This window comes from Lepidochelys olivacea, assembly GCF_965140295.1.
Source record: "Lepidochelys olivacea isolate rLepOli2 genome assembly, chromosome: 7".
Lineage (NCBI taxonomy): Eukaryota > Metazoa > Chordata > Testudines > Cheloniidae > Lepidochelys > Lepidochelys olivacea.
In genome coordinates, this window is record NC_140417.1 from 1,518,714 (window position 1) to 1,538,342 (window position 19,629).

Genomic DNA, 19,629 nt, shown 5'->3' on the forward strand with positions numbered 1-19,629 from the left:
AAGCTGGTTTTGTTGCTGGTCTCTGAATTTGCTCTTTTTTGTGAGAGCAACCATTGCCCCCATGTACTCCAGTCACAATTCCAGGCCCTGTCTGTCCTGTAAATCCCTGCTGCTCTCAGCCTGACCACCACAGCTTGCTCGAGTACCTCATGAGAGTTTTCTACTGCCAAGTGGAGGAACTTCTGTGGCAGGTGCCCCTTCAAAACCCAGCTGAGCCACGATCCAGCTGCAGCCTGCTCAGAACCTCTCATGCTAGGCTGCCCAAAAGCAGAGTGGAAGGGGCAGGTCCTAATAAGGCAGCGGGTGGCAAGAGGAGTTTCAGCCCAGTTCAGGGCAGGTCCTGCCACTAGCATTCCTGGGCCCAGGGACAGAGAGGCTTTGAGTCAGGGCTACAGCCTGTTCCAGGAACAGTTCTGCACCAACATGGGGGTAGCTGCCCCTGCAGCCCTTATCTTCTTTTGCATAGTCCCTAGCAGCAAGCCCCCACCTGAGTGAGGGGCCAGGCCCAGCAGTTCAGACAGACACCCATGGCCCTGCACAGCTGGTCACAGTTTATTCTGAACCATTTTCTCCAGTAACAGTTCATGTTCTGTTTCCAGGCCCTGTCCCACCCCAGGTGTGGGTGGCGTTCCCAAGGGCCAGTATCATGTCCTGCCACAGGGGCTCAGCTGCTTCTACCTCAGGGCTCCAACAGCATGGGGGGGGATGAGGGCAGCTGCAGTTACCCGACCCTCACTTGTCAGGAAGTTGAACGTTGCACAAGCGTTAGGCTGTGAAAGAGAAGGCAAAGGCCCAGAAACCATCAATGACTAATGCACAGCCCTTGGCCATGTGGAACATTTACCCAAGCCCCTGTCTTCCTGGAAGCAGGGGAGAAGAAGCCCACATACCCTGCCCTTAAGCCATGTTCTCATCTCTGCCCACCTACTCCCAGGCCTGCCTTTCACCACTAGACACGTGATCATTAGCCCAGGGTCTATGGTGCAGGGAAGAGTTCCATGCCTGTCACTGCACCTGAGGGTTCAGCTCATGTTGGCAGGACTGCATCTCAAGCAAACAGCCACCAAGGCACAGATGCCCTGTCCCAGCATGTGCCCAGGCCCACAACCATTGCAGAGCTGTGCGCATGATCACAGGGATGCTGCCATTGCACAGTCCGGTGAAATGATGTGGTAGGGGGCCCAGTAACTGGGTCATGCTTCACACTCCCTGGCCCTGCAGGGTCACTGGTGGCCTCCACCCATCTAAGCAAGGGGCCAATGCATAGGGCAGGGCCTGGGGGAGGAGTGGTTACCTTCGCCTCGGAACATGCCCCTTGTTCTGGGCTTCCTGAACAGATATTCTGAGCTGCTGCAGACATCCCTGAGGTAGGGGCCTGGCAAGTCTGCTCAGCTTCACTCGTGTTCCCAGCATGTCCCCCCTACCGTGTCCTGCACCTCCACAGCGATTCCACATTCCCTCATGAACTTCAGGACGTCGGGCTCCAGCCGCTCCACCTTGTCCCCCATGCCCAGCACCAGGATTTCTAGTAGCAAGAGACAAGCCCAGGTGAGAGAGGCTGTGTTAGCCCCATGGCGAAACCCAGCCCTGCCCCTCGCCCGCCCCACATTGTGGTGGGTGCTCAGCACCTGCAGCTTCAGCCACAGCACACAACCAGTACAGCCATCCTGGCGCTGGCCAGTCCCTCCCCCAGCCACAGCCCCATCCGTCCATTCAGACTACAGTGGCCACAGCCTTGTAAGACACGGAGTAACCCCAGCCTGGCTGCCCCACTCCCGATGCTCATTGCTGGGCAGTGTCTGGGGAAGGGGAAGTTCTGCTTTGGCTCAGACAAGGGCAGGGTAGCAGGACATGTGCCAGCACATGCCATGGGCAGGTCAGAAGTGTGGCTTGGCCAGTGCAGCCCCTGCTCCTGGCTCACTCTGGGGACCAGCACACCCACCCAGTGCCCGGCTCGTCTCTGCGCCTCCAACCTACCTATTCTCGGCTCCAGCAGCCGGAACAGTACCAGGCTCTCCTCGGTGATGTCCTGGTAAGAGCCAACCTGAAGGAAAGAAAGGACACTCACAGACAAGACACCTCCCTGTGCACCTCTCCTGCTCACAATGCCACCTGGCTTGGAATGCAATCTGTGCCCTGCATGGGGGAGATGCCCCACTGAACCATCACGCCCACACTAGTCCAATAGCAACCTGCCCCTAGAGCTTGCTGCTGCCTTGACTGGGCAGGTTTCAACACACAGCCAGGGAGGTCCAGGTCAAATCACCTGCACACCCCCTTGGGGGCAGGGAAGAGTCAAAGTGACGGACATGTTCCCAACCAGGCCTAGCTCCCTGGGTCTCCCACACACCCACCCCCAGGACTGGACTGGCCACCTGGGCATGGGGAACTCCACTGCCCCAGGCCTAGGAGCTCAACACAGTGGGGAGTTGAAGGCCCAGGCCCTGTGGGGAGGGGGAGGACCCCTGGGGCACTCACATTCCACTGCAGGATGGCACGTGGGATGATGGCGCAGGGCCCCACCACCTTGTCCCCATTGATGGTGAAGCCCCGGCTGCTGTAGCTGTCTATGAACATCATGCTGGAGGATTCCCGCTCCAGCGCCTTCAGCGTTGTCTTCTGGTAAAGCTCGTCATCTGCAGGGGTGAGGCGGTGACCCCGGCGAGGCTGCCTGTCACAGGAAGGCTTGACTGAGACCCACCAGCCAAAAGCCCCAAGACTTCGCTTCCTCACCCGCAGTCCCCCTTGGGCAGAGACCTCCCCCCACTGTGCATGGTGGCTGGCTCCCCTACTGCCGTGAAGGGCCTCATAACCGCAGGGGAAGGCTCCCAGACAGCCTCTGAGTGGCCAGCTCAAGCCCCACCATGCAGGGGGGGAGGGACAGCTCAGTGGTTTGAGCATTGGCCTGCTAAACCCAGGGTTGTGAGTTCAATCCTCCATTTAGGGATCTGGGGCAAAAATTGGGGATTGGTCCTGCTTCAAGCAGGGGGTTGGACTAGATGACCTCCTGAGATCCCTTCCAACCCTGATATTCTATGATTCTATGACTGAGTGCAGGAGCAGCAGCTGGGCCTGGGTAAGAGGGGCCATGGGCATTGCTGGCCAGCTCTGTCTTGCAGCTAGAGCACCGGCCAGCCTGGACCTGGCCTCATTCACCACAGTGGCCAGGCTCTGCTAGCTGCTGAGGACAGCCTCTCCCAGGCAGAGGGAGGTCAGGCCCGTGCTGGACCAAGGGAAATCCAGGGAGACGTGGTGCTGGGCCCCACGGGGCGCTCCCGACCTTACCAGTCCGGGGCTCTCCTGGCAGCTGCCAGCCTCCAGCTAGGAGCTATGCCCCTGCAGCAGAGCATCCTCACAGAGGCCAGAGCCATCCTGCTGCAATGAGACGGAGAGAGGGGTCAGGGCAGAGCCGCGGGGCCACAGCTGGCAACCCCAGCGCACCGAGAAACCACCAGCGCCAGCTGTGGGGAGAGCCCTGGGCTGAACCACGGAGCACTGTGGGGGTGGATGGAGGGGCACCGGCGGGAAGAGCCCAGGGCTGGGGTAGCAGGGGCTGTCGGTTGGGAGTGAGGGGCACCGGCGGGGGGAGGGGGGGGTCTGCGGGTCGGGAGTGAGGAGCACCGGCGGGGGGGGGGCTGCGGGTCGGGAGTGAGGGGAGCGGGGGAGCTGCGGGTCGGGAGTGAGGGGCACCGGCGGGGGGAGGGGGGGGTATGCGGGTCGGGAGTGAGGGGCACCGGCGGGGGGGGGCTGCGGGTCGGGAGTGAGGGGCACCGGCGGGGGGAGCGGGGGGGCTGCGGGTCGGGAGTGAGGGGCACCGGCGAGGGGGGCTGCGGGTCGGGAGTGAGGGGCACCGGCGAGGGGGGCTGCGGGTCGGGAGTGAGGGGCACCGGCGGGGGGAGGGGGGGGTCTGCAGGTCGGGAGTGAGGGGCACCGGCGGGGGGGTCTGCGGGTCGGGAGTGAGGGGCAGCGGCGGGGGGAGCGGGGGGGGGCTGCGGGTCGGGAGTGAGGGGCACCGGCGGGGGGAGCAGGGGGGGGGCTGCGGGTCGGGAGTGAGGGGCACCGGCGGGGGGAGCGGAGGAGGGCTGCGGGTCGGGAGTGAGGGGCACCGGCGGGGGGAGCGGAGGAGGGCTGCGGGTCGGGAGTGAGGGGCACCGGCGGGGGGAGCGGGGGGGGGCTGCGGGTCGGGAGTGAGGGGCACCGGCGGGGGGAGGGGGGAGTCTGCGGGTCGGGAGTGAGGAGCACCGGCGGGGGGAGCGGAGGGGGGCTGCGGGTCGGGAGTGAGGGGCACCGGCGGGGGGAGCTGCGGGTCGGGAGTGAGGGGCACCGGCGGGGGGAGGGGGGGGGCTGCGGGTCGGGAGTGAGGGGCACCGGCGGGGGGAGCGGAGGGGGGCTGCGGGTCGGGAGTGAGGGGCACCGGCGGGGGGAGCGGGGGGGGGCTGCGGGTCGGGAGTGAGGGGCACCGGCGGGGGGAGCGGGGGGGCTGCGGGTCGGGAGTGAGGGGCACCGGCGGGGGGAGGGGGGAGTCTGCGGGTCGGGAGTGAGGAGCACCGGCGGGGGGAGCGGGGGGGGGCTGCGTGTCGGGAGTGAGGGGAGCGGGGGGTCTGCGGGTCGGGAGTGAGGGGCACCGGCGGGGGGAGGGGGGGGGGCTGCGGGTCGGAAGTGAGGGGCACCGGCGGGGGGAGCGGAGGAGGGCTGCGGGTCGGGAGTGAGGGGCACCGGCGGGGGGAGCGGGGGGGGGCTGCGGGTCGGGAGTGAGGGGCACCGGCGGGGGGAGGGGGGAGTCTGCGGGTCGGGAGTGAGGAGCACCGGCGGGGGGAGCGGAGGGGGGCTGCGGGTCGGGAGTGAGGGGCACCGGCGGGGGGAGCTGCGGGTCGGGAGTGAGGGGCACCGGCGGGGGGAGCGGAGGGGGGCTGCGGGTCGGGAGTGAGGGGCACCGGCGGGGGGAGCGGGGGGGGGCTGCGGGTCGGGAGTGAGGGGCACCGGCGGGGGGAGCGGGGGGGGGCTGCGGGTCGGGAGTGAGGGGCACCGGCGGGGGGAGGGGGGAGTCTGCGGGTCGGGAGTGAGGGGCACCAGCGGGGGGAGGGGGGAGTCTGCGGGTCGGGAGTGAGGAGCACCGGCGGGGGGAGCGGGGGGGGCTGCGTGTCGGGAGTGAGGGGAGCGGGGGGTCTGCGGGTCGGGAGTGAGGGGCACCGGCGGGGGGAGGGGGGGGCTGCGGGTCGGAAGTGAGGGGCACCGGCGGGGGGAGCGGGGGGGGGCTGCGGGTCGGGAGTGAGGGGCACCGGCGGGGGGAGCGGGGGGGGGCTGCGGGTCGGGAGTGAGGGGCACCGGCAGGGGGAGCGGGGGGGGGGGCTGCGGGTCGGGAGTGAGGGGCACCGACGGGGGGAGCGGGGGGGGGGGCTGCGGGTCGGGAGTGAGGGGCACCGGCGGGGGGAGCGGGGGGGGGGCTGCGGGTCGGGAGTGAGGGGCACCGGCGGGGGGAGGGGGGGGGCTGCGGGTCAGGAGTGAGGGGAGCGGGGGGTCTGCAGGTCGGGAGTGAGGGGCACCGGCGGGGGGAGGGGGGGGCTGCGGGTCGGGAGTGAGGGGCACCGGTGGGGGGAGCGGGGGGGGGGCTGCGGGTCGGGAGTGAGGGGCACCGGCTGGGGGAGCGGGGGGGAGGGCTGCGGGTCGGGAGTGAGGGGCACCGGCGGGGGGAGCGGGGGGGAGGGCTGCGGGTCGGGAGTGAGGGGCACCGGCGGGGGGAGCGGGGGGGGGCTGCGGGTCGGGAGTGAGGGGCACTGGCGGGGGGAGGGGGGGGCTGCGGGTCGGGAGTGAGGGGCACCGGCGGGGGGAGCGGGGGGGGGCTGCGGGTCGGGAGTGAGGGGCACCGGCTGGGGGAGCGGGGGGGGGGCTGCGGGTCGGGAGTGAGGGGCACCGGCAGGGGGAGCGGGGGGGGGCTGCGGGTCGGGAGTGAGGGGCACCGGCAGGGGGAGCGGGGGGGGGGGCTGCGGGTCGGGAGTGAGGGGCACCGGCAGGGGGAGCGGGGGGGGGGGCTGCGGGTCAGGAGTGAGGGGAGCGGGGGGTCTGCAGGTCGGGAGTGAGGGGCACCGGCGGGGGGGTCTGCGGGTCGGGAGTGAGGGGCAGCGGCGGGGGGAGCGGGGGGGGGCTGCGGGTCGGGAGTGAGGGGCACCGGCGGGGGGAGCAGGGGGGGGGCTGCGGGTCGGGAGTGAGGGGCACCGGCGGGGGGAGCGGAGGAGGGCTGCGGGTCGGGAGTGAGGGGCACCGGCGGGGGGAGCGGAGGAGGGCTGCGGGTCGGGAGTGAGGGGCACCGGCGGGGGGAGCGGGGGGGGGCTGCGGGTCGGGAGTGAGGGGCACCGGCGGGGGGAGGGGGGAGTCTGCGGGTCGGGAGTGAGGAGCACCGGCGGGGGGAGCGGAGGGGGGCTGCGGGTCGGGAGTGAGGGGCACCGGCGGGGGGAGCTGCGGGTCGGGAGTGAGGGGCACCGGCGGGGGGAGGGGGGGGGCTGCGGGTCGGGAGTGAGGGGCACCGGCGGGGGGAGCGGAGGGGGGCTGCGGGTCGGGAGTGAGGGGCACCGGCGGGGGGAGCGGGGGGGGGCTGCGGGTCGGGAGTGAGGGGCACCGGCGGGGGGAGCGGGGGGGGGCTGCGGGTCGGGAGTGAGGGGCACCGGCGGGGGGAGGGGGGAGTCTGCGGGTCGGGAGTGAGGAGCACCGGCGGGGGGAGCGGGGGGGGGCTGCGTGTCGGGAGTGAGGGGAGCGGGGGGTCTGCGGGTCGGGAGTGAGGGGCACCGGCGGGGGGAGGGGGGGGGGCTGCGGGTCGGGAGTGAGGGGCACCGGCGGGGGGAGCGGAGGAGGGCTGCGGGTCGGGAGTGAGGGGCACCGGCGGGGGGAGCGGGGGGGGCTGCGGGTCGGGAGTGAGGGGCACCGGCGGGGGGAGGGGGGAGTCTGCGGGTCGGGAGTGAGGGGCACCGGCGGGGGGAGCGGGGGGGGGGCTGCGGGTCGGGAGTGAGGAGCACCGGCGGGGGGAGCGGAGGGGGCTGCGGGTCGGGAGTGAGGGGCACCGGCGGCGGAGGCGGGGGGGGGCTGCGTGTCGGGAGTGAGGGGCACCGGCGGAGGGAGCGGGGGGGGGGCTGCGGGTCGGGAGTGAGGGGCACCGGCGGGGGAGGCGGGGGGGGGCTGCGGGTCGGGAGTGAGGGGCACCGGCGGGGGGAGCGGGGGGGGGCTGCGGGTCGGGAGTGAGGGGCACCGGCGGGGGGAGCGGGGGGGGGGGCTGCGGGTCGGGAGTGAGGGGCACCGGCGGGGGAGGCGGGGGGGGGCTGCGGGTCGGGAGTGAGGGGCACCGGCGGGGGGAGCGGGGGGGGGCTGCGGGTCGGGAGTGAGGGGCACCGGCGGGGGGAGCGGGGGGGGGGGGCTGCGGGTCGGGAGTGAGGGGCACCGGCGGGGGGAGCGGGGGGGGGGGCTGCGGGTCGGGAGTGAGGGGCACCGGCGGGGGGAGCGGGGGGGGGCTGCGGGTCGGGAGTGAGGGGCACCGGCGGGGGGAGCGGGGGGGGGGGCTGCGGGTCGGGAGTGAGGGGCACCGGCGGGGGAGCCGGGGGGGGGCTGCGGGTCGGGAGTGAGGGGCACCGGCGGGGGAGCCGGGGGGGGGCTGCGGGTCGGGAGTGAGGGGCACCGGCGGGGGAGGCGGGGGGGGCTGCGGGTCGGGAGTGAGGGGCACCGGCGGGGGGAGCGGGGGGGGGCTGCGGGTCGGGAGTGAGGGGCACCGGCGGGGGAGGCGGGGGGGGGCTGCGGGTCGGGAGTGAGGGGCACCGGCGGGGGGAGCGGGGGGGGGGGCTGCGGGTCGGGAGTGAGGGGCACCGGCGGGGGAGGCGGGGGGGGGCTGCGGGTCGGGAGTGAGGGGCACCGGCGGGGGGAGCGGGGGGGGGGGGGCTGCGGGTCGGGAGTGAGGGGCACCGGCGGGGGAGGGACCCGGCTGCACGAGCCCCGCTTACGCGGCCTGCAGACGCTGCCGAGGAGCAGCGCGGCGGGAAGAGCGGCCGGCCGGGCCCTGCCGCCGCTCCCGCTGCTGCCCCCTGCTGCCCGGCGCTGGGAGCTCCCCGCTGGGCTCGGGAGCGCTTGGTGCTGCCCAGGGTCTGCCGGCCCCTGCGCCCCACTGCTCCGCGCCGGCCCCCCGCCCCACTGCTCCGCGCCAGCCCCACCTGCCCCCAACCGCACTGCTCCGCGCCTGCCCCCCGCCCCACTGCTCCGCGCCAGCCCCACCTGCCCCCAGCCCCACTGCTCCGCGCCTGCCCCCCGCCCCCAGCCCCACTGCTCTGCACCAGCCCCCAGCCCCACTGCTCCGCGCCGGCCCCCCGCCCCCAGCCCCACTGCTCCGCGCCGGCCCCCAGCCCCACTGCTCCGCGCCAGCCCCACCTGCCCCCAGCCGCACTGCTCCGCGCCTGCCCCCCGCCCCCAGCCCCACTGCTCCGCACCGGCCCCCAGCCCCACTGCTCCGCGCCGGCCCCCCGCCCCCAGCCCCACTGCTCCGCACCAGCCCCCAGCCCCACTGCTCCGCGCCGGCCCCACCTGCCCCCAGCCCCACTGCTCCGCGCCGGCCCCCCGCCCCCAGCCCCACTGCTCCGCGCCGGTCCCACCTGCCCCCAGCCCCACTGCTCCGCGCCGGCCCCCCGCCCCCAGCCCCACTGCTCCGCACCAGCCCCCAGCCCCACTGCTCCGCGCCGGTCCCACCTGCCCCCAGCCCCACTGCTCCGCGCCGGCCCCACCTGCCCCCAGCCCCACTGCTCCGCGCCTGCCCCCCGCCCCCAGCCCCACTGCTCCGCGCCGGCCCCACCTGCCCCCAGCCCCACTGCTCCGCGCCTGCCCCCCGCCCCCAGCCCCACTGCTCCGCGCCGGCCCCACCTGCCCCCAGCCCCACTGCTCCGCACCAGCCCCCAGCCCCACTGCTCCGCGCCGGCCCCACCTGCCCCCAGCCCCACTGCTCCGCGCCGGCCCCCCGCCCCCAGCCCCACTGCTCCGCGCCGGCCCCACCTGCCCCCAGCCCCACGGCTCCGCACCAGCCCCCAGCCCCACTGCTCCGCGCCGGCCCCCAGCCCCACTGCTCCGCGCCGGCCCCACCTGCCCCCAGCCCCACTGCTCCGCGCCGGCCCCCAGCCCCACTGCTCCGCGCCGGCCCCACCTGCCCCCAGCCCCACTGCTCCGCGCCAGCCCCCAGCCCCACTGCTCCACGCCGGCCCCACCTGCCCCCAGCCCCACTGCTCTGCGCCAGCCCCCAGCCCCACTGCTCCGCGCCGGCCCCACCTGCCCCCAGCCCCACTGCTCCGCACCAGCCCCCCAGCCCCACTGCTCCGCGCCGGCCCCACCTGCCCCCAGCCCCACTGCTCCGCGCCGGCCCCCAGCCCCACTGCTCCGCGCCGGCCCCACCTGCCCCCAGCCCCACTGCTCCGCGCCGGCCCCACCTGCCCCTAGCCCCACTGCTCCGCACCAGCCCCCAGCCCCACCACTCCGCGCCGGCCCCACCTGCCCCCAGCCCCACTGCTCCGCGCCGGCCCCCAGCCCCACTGCTCCGCGCCGGCCCCACCTGCCCCCAGCCCCACTGCTCCGCACCAGCCCCCAGCCCCACTGCTCCGCGCCGCCCCCACCTGCCCCCAGCCCCACTTCTCCGCGCCGGCCCCCCGCCCCCAGCCCCACTGCTCCGCGCCGGCCCCACCTGCCCCCAGCCCCACGGCTCCGCACCAGCCCCCAGCCACACTGCTCCGCGCCGGCCCCCCGCCCCCAGCCCCACTGCTCCGCGCCGGCCCCACCTGCCCCCAGCCCCACGGCTCCGCACCAGCCCCCAGCCCCACTGCTCCGCGCCGGCCCCCAGCCCCACTGCTCCGCGCCGGCCCCACCTGCCCCCAGCCCCACTGCTCCGCGCCGGCCCCCAGCCCCACTGCTCCGCGCCGGCCCCACCTGCCCCCAGCCCCACTGCTCCGCGCCGGCCCCCAGCCCCACTGCTCCGCGCCGGCCCCACCTGCCCCCAGCCCCACTGCTCCGCGCCGGCCCCCAGCCCCACTGCTCCGCGCCGGCCCCACCTGCCCCCAGCCCCACTGCTCCGCACCAGCCCCCAGCCCCACTGCTCCACGCCGGCCCCACCTGCCCCCAGCCCCACTGCTCCGCGCCGGCCCCACCTGCCCCCAGCCCCACTGCTCTGCGCCGGCCCCACCTGCCCCCAGCCCCACTGCTCTGCGCCAGCCCCCAGCCCCACTGCTCCACGCCGGCCCCACCTGCCCCCAGCCCCACTGCTCTGCGCCAGCCCCCAGCCCCACTGTTCCGCGCCGGCCCCACCTGCCCCCAGCCCCACTGCTCCGCACCAGCCCCCAGCCCCACTGCACCACGCCGGCCCCACCTGCCCCCAGCCCCACTGCTCCGCGCCGGCCCCACCTGCCCCCAGCCCCACTGCTCCGCACCAGCCCCCAGCCCCACTGCACCACGCCGGCCCCACCTGCCCCCAGCCCCACTGCTCCGCACCAGCCCCCAGCCCCACTGCTCCGCGCCGGCCCTACCTGCCCCCAGCCCCACTGCTCCGCACCAGCCCCCAGCCCCACTGCTCCGCGCCTGCCCCCAGCCCCACGGCTCCGCGCCGGCCCCACCTGCCCCCAGCCCTACGGCTCCGCGCCGGCCCCACCTGCCCCCAGCCCCACTGCTCCGCGCCGGCCCCACCTGCCCCCAGCCCCACTGCTCCGCGCCGGCCCCACCTGCCCCTAGCCCCACTGCTCCGCACCTGCCCCCAGCCCCACCGCTCCGCGCCGGCCCCACCTGCCCCCAGCCCCACCGCTCCGCGCCGGCCCCACCTGCCCCGAGCCCCACCGCTCCGCGCCGGCCCCCCAGCCCCACTGCTCCGCGCCGGCCCCACCTGCCCCCAGCCCCACTGCTCCGCGCCTGCCCCCAGCCCCACTGCTCCGCGCCGGCCCCACCTGCCCCTAGCCCCACTGCTGCGCCCCGGCCCCCCGCCCCCAGCCCCACTGCTCCGCGCCGGCCCCACCTGCCCCCAGCCCCACGGCTCCGCACCAGCCCCCAGCCACACTGCTCCGCGCCGGCCCCCCGCCCCCAGCCCCACTGCTCCGCGCCGGCCCCACCTGCCCCCAGCCCCACGGCTCCGCACCAGCCCCCAGCCCCACTGCTCCGCGCCGGCCCCCAGCCCCACTGCTCCGCGCCGGCCCCACCTGCCCCCAGCCCCACTGCTCCGCGCCGGCCCCCAGCCCCACTGCTCCGCGCCGGCCCCACCTGCCCCCAGCCCCACTGCTCCGCGCCGGCCCCCAGCCCCACTGCTCCGCGCCGGCCCCACCTGCCCCCAGCCCCACTGCTCCGCACCAGCCCCCAGCCCCACTGCTCCGCGCCGGCCCCACCTGCCCCCAGCCCCACTGCTCCGCGCCGGCCCCACCTGCCCCCAGCCCCACTGCACTGCGCCGGCCCCACCTGCCCCCAGCCCCACTGCTCTGCGCCGGCCCCCAGCCCCATTGCTCCACGCCGGCCCCACCTGCCCCCAGCCCCACTGCTCTGCGCCAGCCCCCAGCCCCACTGCTCCGCGCCGGCCCCACCTGCCCCCAGCCCCACTGCTCCGCACCAGCCCCCAGCCCCACTGCTCCACGCCGGCCCCACCTGCCCCCAGCCCCACTGCTCCGCGCCGGCCCCCAGCCCCACTGCTCCGTGCTGGCCCCACCTGCCCCCAGCCCCACTGCTCCGCGCCGGCCCCCCGCCACCAGCCCCACTGCTCCGCGCCGGCCCTACCTGCCCCTAGCCCCACTGCTCCGCACCAGCCCCCAGCCCCACTGCTCCGCGCCGGCCCCACCTGCCCCCAGCCCCACGGCTCCGCGCCGGCCCCACCTGCCCCCAGCCCTACGGCTCCGCGCCGGCCCCACCTGCCCCCAGCCCCACTGCTCCGCGCCGGCCCCCAGCCCCACTGCTCCGCGCCGGCCCCACCTGCCCCCAGCCCCACTGCTCCGCACCAGCCCCCAGCCCCACTGCTCCGCGCCGGCCCCACCTGCCCCCAGCCCCACTGCTCCGCGCCGGCCCCACCTGCCCCCAGCCCCACTGCACTGCGCCGGCCCCACCTGCCCCCAGCCCCACTGCTCTGCGCCGGCCCCCAGCCCCATTGCTCCACGCCGGCCCCACCTGCCCCCAGCCCCACTGCTCTGCGCCAGCCCCCAGCCCCACTGCTCCGCGCCGGCCCCACCTGCCCCCAGCCCCACTGCTCCGCACCAGCCCCCAGCCCCACTGCTCCACGCCGGCCCCACCTGCCCCCAGCCCCACTGCTCCGCGCCGGCCCCCAGCCCCACTGCTCCGTGCTGGCCCCACCTGCCCCCAGCCCCACTGCTCCGCGCCGGCCCCCCGCCACCAGCCCCACTGCTCCGCGCCGGCCCTACCTGCCCCTAGCCCCACTGCTCCGCACCAGCCCCCAGCCACACTGCTCCGCGCCGGCCCCACCTGCCCCCAGCCCCACGGCTCCGCGCCGGCCCCACCTGCCCCCAGCCCTACGGCTCCGCGCCGGCCCCACCTGCCCCCAGCCCCACTGCTCCGCGCCGGCCCCCCGCCCCCAGCCCCACTGCTCCGCGCCGGCCCCCAGCCCCACTGCTCCGCGCCGGCCCCACCTGCCCCTAGCCCCACTGCTCCGCACCTGCCCCCAGCCCCACCGCTCCGCGCCGGCCCCACCTGCCCCCAGCCCCACCGCTCCGCGCCGGCCCCCCAGCCCCACTGCTCCGCGCCGGCCCCACCTGCCCCCAGCCCCACTGCTCCGCGCCTGCCCCCAGCCCCACTGCTCCGCGCCGGCCCCACCTGCCCCTAGCCCCACTGCTCCGCGCCGGCCCCCCGCCCCCAGCCCCACTGCTCTGCGCCGGCCCCACCTGCCCCTAGCCCCACTGCTCCGCACCTGCCCCCAGCCCCACCGCTCCGCGCCGGCCCCACCTGCCCCCAGCCCCACCGCTCCGCGCCGGCCCCACCTGCCCCCAGCCCCACTGCTCCGCGCCGGCCCCCCAGCCCCACTGCTCCGCGCCGGCCCCACCTGCCCCCAGCCCCACTGCTCCGCGCCTGCCCCCAGCCCCACTGCTCCGCGCCGGCCCCACTGCTCCGCGCCGGCCCCACCCGCCCCCAGCCCCACTGCTCCGCGCCGGCCCCACGTGCCCCCAGCCCCACTGCTCCGTGCCGGCCCCCCGCCCCCAGCCCCACTGCTCCGCGCCGGCCCCACCTGCCCCCAGCCCCACTGCTCCGCGCCTGACCCCAGCCCCACTGCTCCACGCCGGCCCCACCAGCCCCCAGCCCCACTGCTCCGCGCCGGCCCCCCGCCCCCAGCCCCACTGCTCCGCGCCGGCCCCATCTGCCCCCAGCCCCACTGCTCTGTTCCAGGCACCCCACTACCACTCTGCACATTCTCCCAGTCCCTTCATGGTGTGCTGGGGCGGGGGACCCCTATGCACTGGGGGGCTGTGGTGCTCCCCAAGCCCAGGCCAGGGTTGCTGTGGCATGGTCAGTCCCCTGCAGCCAAACGGCAGCATCAGGGCTGCTCAGACATGGGGCCTGCAGCCTTCCCTGCAAGCCCCCCAGGTGTCTGCTTGGCCAGAGTAGAGGAGGAGCCTGGAGTGGATTTCACTAGTCCTCCTACCCTGGGACCTGGCACTGCTTCCCCCACACCTGAGCCCTCACTAGGGTGGGGCTGAGCCAAGTGCCAGGGCTGCTGGAAAGCACCTGCCCCTGGGGACCAGGGGGCTTTTCCCAGGTGTCAATTAATGGACAATGAGTCTCTCAGCCTCAGCAGAGCAGTGCCGGCTTGTCCCCTCCCAGGGCGGTGCTGGCAGATGGTTGCACAGATCACTTCCAAGCTGGCCTCGCAGTTGCCTGAGGGGAGATGGGCTGGGGGCTCAACGTTGGCCCCTGGCTAGTGCCCACCTGAGGGATGGTCAACTGAGGAGAGCCCTGGCACAGAGCATCACGGGTAAAGACAGCCAAAGCAGCTTTGGAGGAGGGCTGAGTGCTAGCCGGGACCTCTTGCACTGGAGAGGTGGGCTTTGCTGGCCCAGCTCCTGACCTCAGAGCCACTGCATGGGTGGGGCAGGCCCAGGACTTCTGCAGATTGGGTCACGGCTCCAGGAGCCGAGCTCCGAAAGGCAGGGGCCTTGCAGACAGTGCGGCCAGGCGCTGCTCGCTGGGACTCACTGGGATGGCGACAGAACTCCAGGACATTCCAAACCAAAACTGGTTCCAAAGCCAGGCCAGGTTGCTCAATGACACCAATGCTGCCTTAGCACAGGGGCAGAGTTCGCCCTGATCACAGGCTGAACACGCTCCTTACTGAGGACAAAGAAAGGCTAATGGGGCCTGGCTGCAAACTGTTCTCTGGAAAGCCAACCTCCTCTCCTTACTGCACTACACACCTGCAAGCCTGTACAAATCCCCGCGGCTTCTCGCAAACAGGCCTGCACTGCCTGACGGCAGCATGGGCGCCCGTTAGCACTCTGCTGGAGGAGGGCATCACATTGGCTGAAACACGGTGTCCAGAAGGAGACCCCTGGGGTGTGGGTTTTGCGGGTGCTCAGCACAAGGCCCTGTGGGCTGTGGCTAGGCAGGCAGGATGTCCTTGTGGCTAAAACGCTCTGGGTTCAATGCTGTGCTCTGGCCCAGATTCTCTGTGCCTCACAGACACCCCCACCCCTCCAGAAGCAGCAAAGATATTTTCCCCTGCCTCCTGGGGACTGAGGGGCATCACCTGGGCTCTGTGGGGACAAAGAGGGGATTACAATTACCTCCATTACTCCCCTCCTCCCCCCAAGATGTCTGCAAGGGGCTTGCACTGGATCCAAGTAGCCTAGGGCTGCTTTGGGAAAGCAGGAAAGTGGCTGTGGGTGAAGCTGGGGGCAGACCCCCTCCCCACCAAACACCTGCAAGCTGGACCTGAGCCACTGCAGAAACCCAAGCCAGCTAATCCGCTTGGATTTCGGGCTCAGGTTTCCCTGCTTGTCCCTGTAAAACAGCAGCAGGGCTGGGCTGGGTCAGGTCCCATATGCCAGTTTCCGTCCCTCTCTGCCTGTCAGTGTTATTCAAGACGCCTCCCCTGACTTGTGCGGCTACACCCTGCCAGGGCGGAACCGCCTCTCCCAATGCCACAAGTTGCAATTAGCCAGCCCTGAAAGCTCAGCACAACTGGGGGCTCCGCACACCAGCTGCTTTCCCTGGCACCGTACACAAGCGGGCTCGGGGTATAGTTATTTCTAGGACTTTCCATGGCCTCATTGCTGGGGTAGCCTCCCAAAGGACATTTCTGCAAGTTCCCTGTGAGGCATGCAGTTCTCCCCCCATGTTACACAGAGGAGACCTGAGGGGCTGCACTATGAAGGGACCAGCACAAGGTTGCACAGGAAGCCTGGGGCAGAACTGGGGACTGAACGCAGACTTTGGGGGTCCCAGGCCAGTGCCCTAAATACAAGGATGCCCTCCTCTGACTCAGGCTTTGGCAGTGGTGCTGTCCCATTCTCCCCCTTCCCCTCGTTCCTCAGTGTTACACAGGGATGGATCCCCTGCATGGTGCAGGCCACCGAGCCTCACCCACCCCCTCCAGGGATCAACCCCAGCCTCTGGCTGAGTCACTGACATCCTCAAATCCAGATTTAAAACCTTTCAGTGAGACTCCACCATTGACATGAACTCAAAACAGCCAGTGCCCTGTGCCCCATGCTGCTGGGGAAGACGTAACTCCCCCAGGGTGTCTGCCAAGCTCACCCAGGGGAAAGTTCCTTCCTGACCCCAGACCTGGCGATTGGTTAGACCCTGAGCACATGGGCAAGACCCAGCAGCCAGCCACCTGGGAGAGAACTGTCTGCAGTAACCCAGAGCCCTCCCCAGCTCGTGTCCCATCTCCGGGCATTGGGATATTTCCTGCTAGCAGTCGCAGAGCGGCTCCCTGCCATCATAGGCAGCCCCATCACACCATGCCCCTCCAGACACTTCTCAAGCTCAGGCTCGAAGCCAGTTAGGTTTTCTGCCCCCACTGCACCCCTCGGGGGCTGCTCCAGAACGTCACTCCTCTGATAGCTAGAAACCCTCTCCTAATTTCCAGTAGAGACTTTCGCTCAACTGCAATAACTCCTCTCCCTGCCTGGTGTTATCCCTCGCATGGATTGCTGGACAGCGAGCAGCTCTCCCCTCACCTGCGTTTGGTCAGGCTAAACAAGCCGAGATTCCCCTCTCATAAGGCAGGTTTTCCATTCCTCAGTTCATCCTAGTGGTCCTTCTCTGCACCCATTCCAGCTAGAAATCATCTTTTGTAAACATGGGAGACCAGAACTGCACCTAGCATTCCAGATGAGGTCTCCCCTGTGCCTTGTACAAGGTATTAACACTTCCCTGTCTCTGCTGGAAATACCTCACCTAGGACTGCATTAGCCTTTTTCATGGGTGCATCCCACTGGTGGCTCCTAGTTGTGGACAAGAATGGGAGCGAAGCCAGCCACAGAACATTCAGACAGCAGGAGTGGAGTGGACCACTGTGTCAGGTTCAGTGTAGAAGTCCCCCTAAATCCGTGTTCCCTGCTGACTCACCCTCCTGCCATCTCCACGTCTCCAGCCCAGCCTATGGCTCACTTTGCCTCTTGGGAACAAAGGCTCCTGATGGCCACATACACAGTACATGCACACTTCAGCTTCCCGACTGGCTAGGTAAGTGGGGCCCTGGCAGCTGCAAGAATGACCCAACCTCAAACCCTGAAGGCCCAGCGACTTGGTGACAGTGACCCTGGCCCACCGGACCCGGCAGCACGGGGGGGGGAGGGAGGGCGGGGGGAGCTCTTGGGAAGGCACTTGGCGAGAGCATGGTGTACAATGGTTGTAGGTTCCCATGCGACCCTTGGTCATGGATCTCAGCAGTCCCATGGCAGAGTCTATCCCCCCAGGGGGTGGGGAGGCCGACATGGGAAGAGGCTTTCAGCTATGTGCAGAATCGTGGCAGCACAAATACTTGGCAATGGCCATGGTGGGGTTAAAGGAACATAGAATCTCAGGGCTGGAAGGGACCTCAGGAGGTATCTAGTCCAAGCCCCTGCTCAAAGCAGGACCGATCCCAACTAAATCATCCCAGCCAGGGCTTTGTCAAGCCTGACCTTAAAAACCTCTAAGGAAGGAGATTCTACCACCTCCCTAGGCAACGCATTCCAGTGTTTCACCACCCTCCTAGTGAAAAAGTTTTTCCTAATATCCAACCTAAACCTCCCCCACTGCAACTTGAGACCATTCCTCTTCGTTCTGTCATCAGCTACCACTGAGAACAGTCTAGATCCATCCTCTTTGGAGCCCCCTTTCAGGTAGTTGAAAGCAGTTATCAAATCCCCCCTCATTCTTCTCTTCCACAGACTAAACAATCCCAGTTCCCTCAGCCTCTCCTCATAAGTCATGTGTTCCAGCCCCCAAATAATTTTTGTTGCCCTCCGCTGGATGCTTTCCCATTTTTCCACATCCTTCTTGTCTCAGCCCAGCTCCATTCCCAGACTGAACATAGGTTTTAGACTGGGTGTAACCCAGCTTGGCTCTGTTATCACCCAAGCTGAATGGTGCTGAGGCCAGCTGAAGGGCTGGGGAGACAGGCCCATGTGCTCCCTGGCCCACCCCAGCTGAGCTCCCAGCAAGGGGGCAGTGGGATCACACAACCTTCAGTTCATTTGGTTTGTAAACATCTGCGGCAGATGGAAATCCCCAGCCCTGGTCCTGGCTCAGGACCCAAAGCCTGGCACCTGACACAACTGTGCCAAAGCCACGGAAAGAGACACTGCCGCCAACAGCCCCTGCATGTGCCCTGAGGCAATGGCCAGGCACTGCAGAAAGGGTTGGGCTCTGTGCAAGGGGCAGGCACAGCCAGGGATGACCAGCCCCCAGCACAGACAGCAGGAGGGAGGCAGAGCGAGGGGCTGCCCTTCCCTGCCCTTGGGGGAGCCCGAGCCTGCACCCGGCCTCGCCAGGCAGCACAGGGCGAACAGGGCAGAGTAATAGCAAAAGTGAAACTGCTGCTGCTTGAAAAGGGGAAGTGAGTGTGTGTGTGCGGGGGGGCTAGTCCATGATTGGCTGCCCTGGGCTTCCCGAGAGGGACTCGCCTTGGGCGTCTCTGCATAAAGCAGCCAGAGCTGGAGGGGCAGCCTGGCAAGCAGGGACGGGCACCGGCTGGAGAGGGAGGGAAGGAGCCCGCCTCCCCCCCCAGCCATGCCTCTGCCTCTGGGCAGCCTGGGGCCACCCAAGCGGACTCCACGCTCAGCTGGCAGCCCTGGCTGCAAGCCTGCCCTGCCCTGCCCTGCCAGGCTGCCTCCTGCCCCGCTGGGCTGCCTCCTGCCCCATGCAGCATTCTGTGGGGGGCTGGGGCGCAGCAGGGGAGCCTGGTGCCCAGAGGACCCCGCGCAGCCTCCAGTCCTACCCGGGGGGCTGGGGAAAGCTCCCGAACCTGGCACAGGCTGAGGACGGCTGCACAGGACAACACTCCCGCCCTCAGGACTGGCAGGTGAGAGGAGGGAGCTGGTGCCCTGGCTGGGAGAGCTGCACTTGACTGGCACAGCCGGGGGCTGGCATTTGACCCCTGACCCTGTCCAGCCACTTGCTGCGGTGCAGGTTTGAATCCCGCCCTGAGGATTTCCTATTTGCTCCCTGTGCCCCGGGGGTGTTCAGGGCTCCTGACTGAGCAACCGACTGAGGGGTGGAGGAGCCGGACGCATCCCAAGTGCCCCTGGGCTGGCCCTGCCATGTGTCTGGGGGCAGGAGGAAGCTGTCAGCACCACAGCTGGGGTGTGGCCCATGGCGGGGAGCCCGGGCAAAATGGCGGAAATGAATCGGAGCGAGGAGCACGCAGGCTGCCCACCTACCTGTGCCCAGGTTGGGAAGCCAGTGCCCCCGGGCAAGGGGACGGGGGGCTTTGATTAACCTGCTACCCTGGCTCCCTGCACTGTGACCTGGTGCTCGGGGTCACAGTGCTGCACAGGGTTTGGCCTGGCCACGAGTCCGACCCTGGGGCCTCCCCTCCAACAGAAGCGTGTTTGCCTAGGCCAGGGCCCGGTGACAGGTTAATCCAGCCCCGGACACGGCAACCCCTCTAAAACCTTCTGGTGACCCACCGCTTGGGATACACGGAGCTAGGGGAGACACCACTAGCTTAGTCACTCCTCCCTTGGGCTGGAATTCCCCTGGGGAAGGTTCCCAGCCTAGCCCCACTTCTGACCCTTGGAACGGAGAGAGGGACCTGCTGAACACTTTACCAACGCAGGCACTTGCAGGGCTTAATTTGTGCCAGCTCAGAGCCCCGGCACCTCCAGGCTGGGCAGCTCAGAGCCCCGGCACCTCTGTGCCTGGCGTGTCCGTTACGAAAGTAAAAAAACTGCTTGAGCCCCAGCACCCCGCTAAGCGCTGGACACTTGTCTTTGTTGGGCATGCCCTGCTGAGACAGGCCAGAACTGGAGTAACCAGCAGCTCCCCACAGTTCCCCCCATTGGGAGAGGGTTCCCGCATGGCTGGCACTCCTGCCCCCCCCACAGTGCCCCCTGCTGGGGGAGTCTGGGACCAGAGTAGCCAGGCTCTCCCCCCAGCTCTCCTGCCCCCATCCCGCCCACACCGTGAGCACCCTTGCAGCTAGTGCTGTGAACTTGTGCA

General features: G+C 70.9%; 1 protein-coding gene across 3 annotated transcripts in view; it reads right to left on the minus strand.

Moving 5' to 3' along the window:
- Positions 1–530: 530 nt before the first annotated feature.
- NDUFAF3 (NADH:ubiquinone oxidoreductase complex assembly factor 3) overlaps positions 531–19,629 on the minus strand; it is a 33,067-nt gene continuing 13,968 nt past the window's right edge. The window contains exons 1-6 of one of the 3 annotated variants that reach the window (XM_084634003.1): positions 7,980–8,123; positions 3,286–3,375; positions 2,479–2,671; positions 1,978–2,044; positions 1,425–1,525; positions 531–770 (exon numbers count right to left, since the gene is read on the minus strand). In XM_084634003.1, coding sequence (XP_084490129.1) covers positions 675–770; positions 1,425–1,525; positions 1,978–2,044; positions 2,479–2,671; positions 3,286–3,371 — 543 coding nt within the window. In that variant the 5' untranslated portion in view covers positions 3,372–3,375; positions 7,980–8,123 and the 3' untranslated portion in view covers positions 531–674. Of the gene's footprint in view, positions 771–1,424; positions 1,526–1,977; positions 2,045–2,478; positions 2,672–3,285; positions 3,376–7,941; positions 8,124–19,629 lie in introns of those variants that run through there. The other 2 variants (XM_084634004.1, XM_084634002.1) reach the window with 2 other exon arrangements.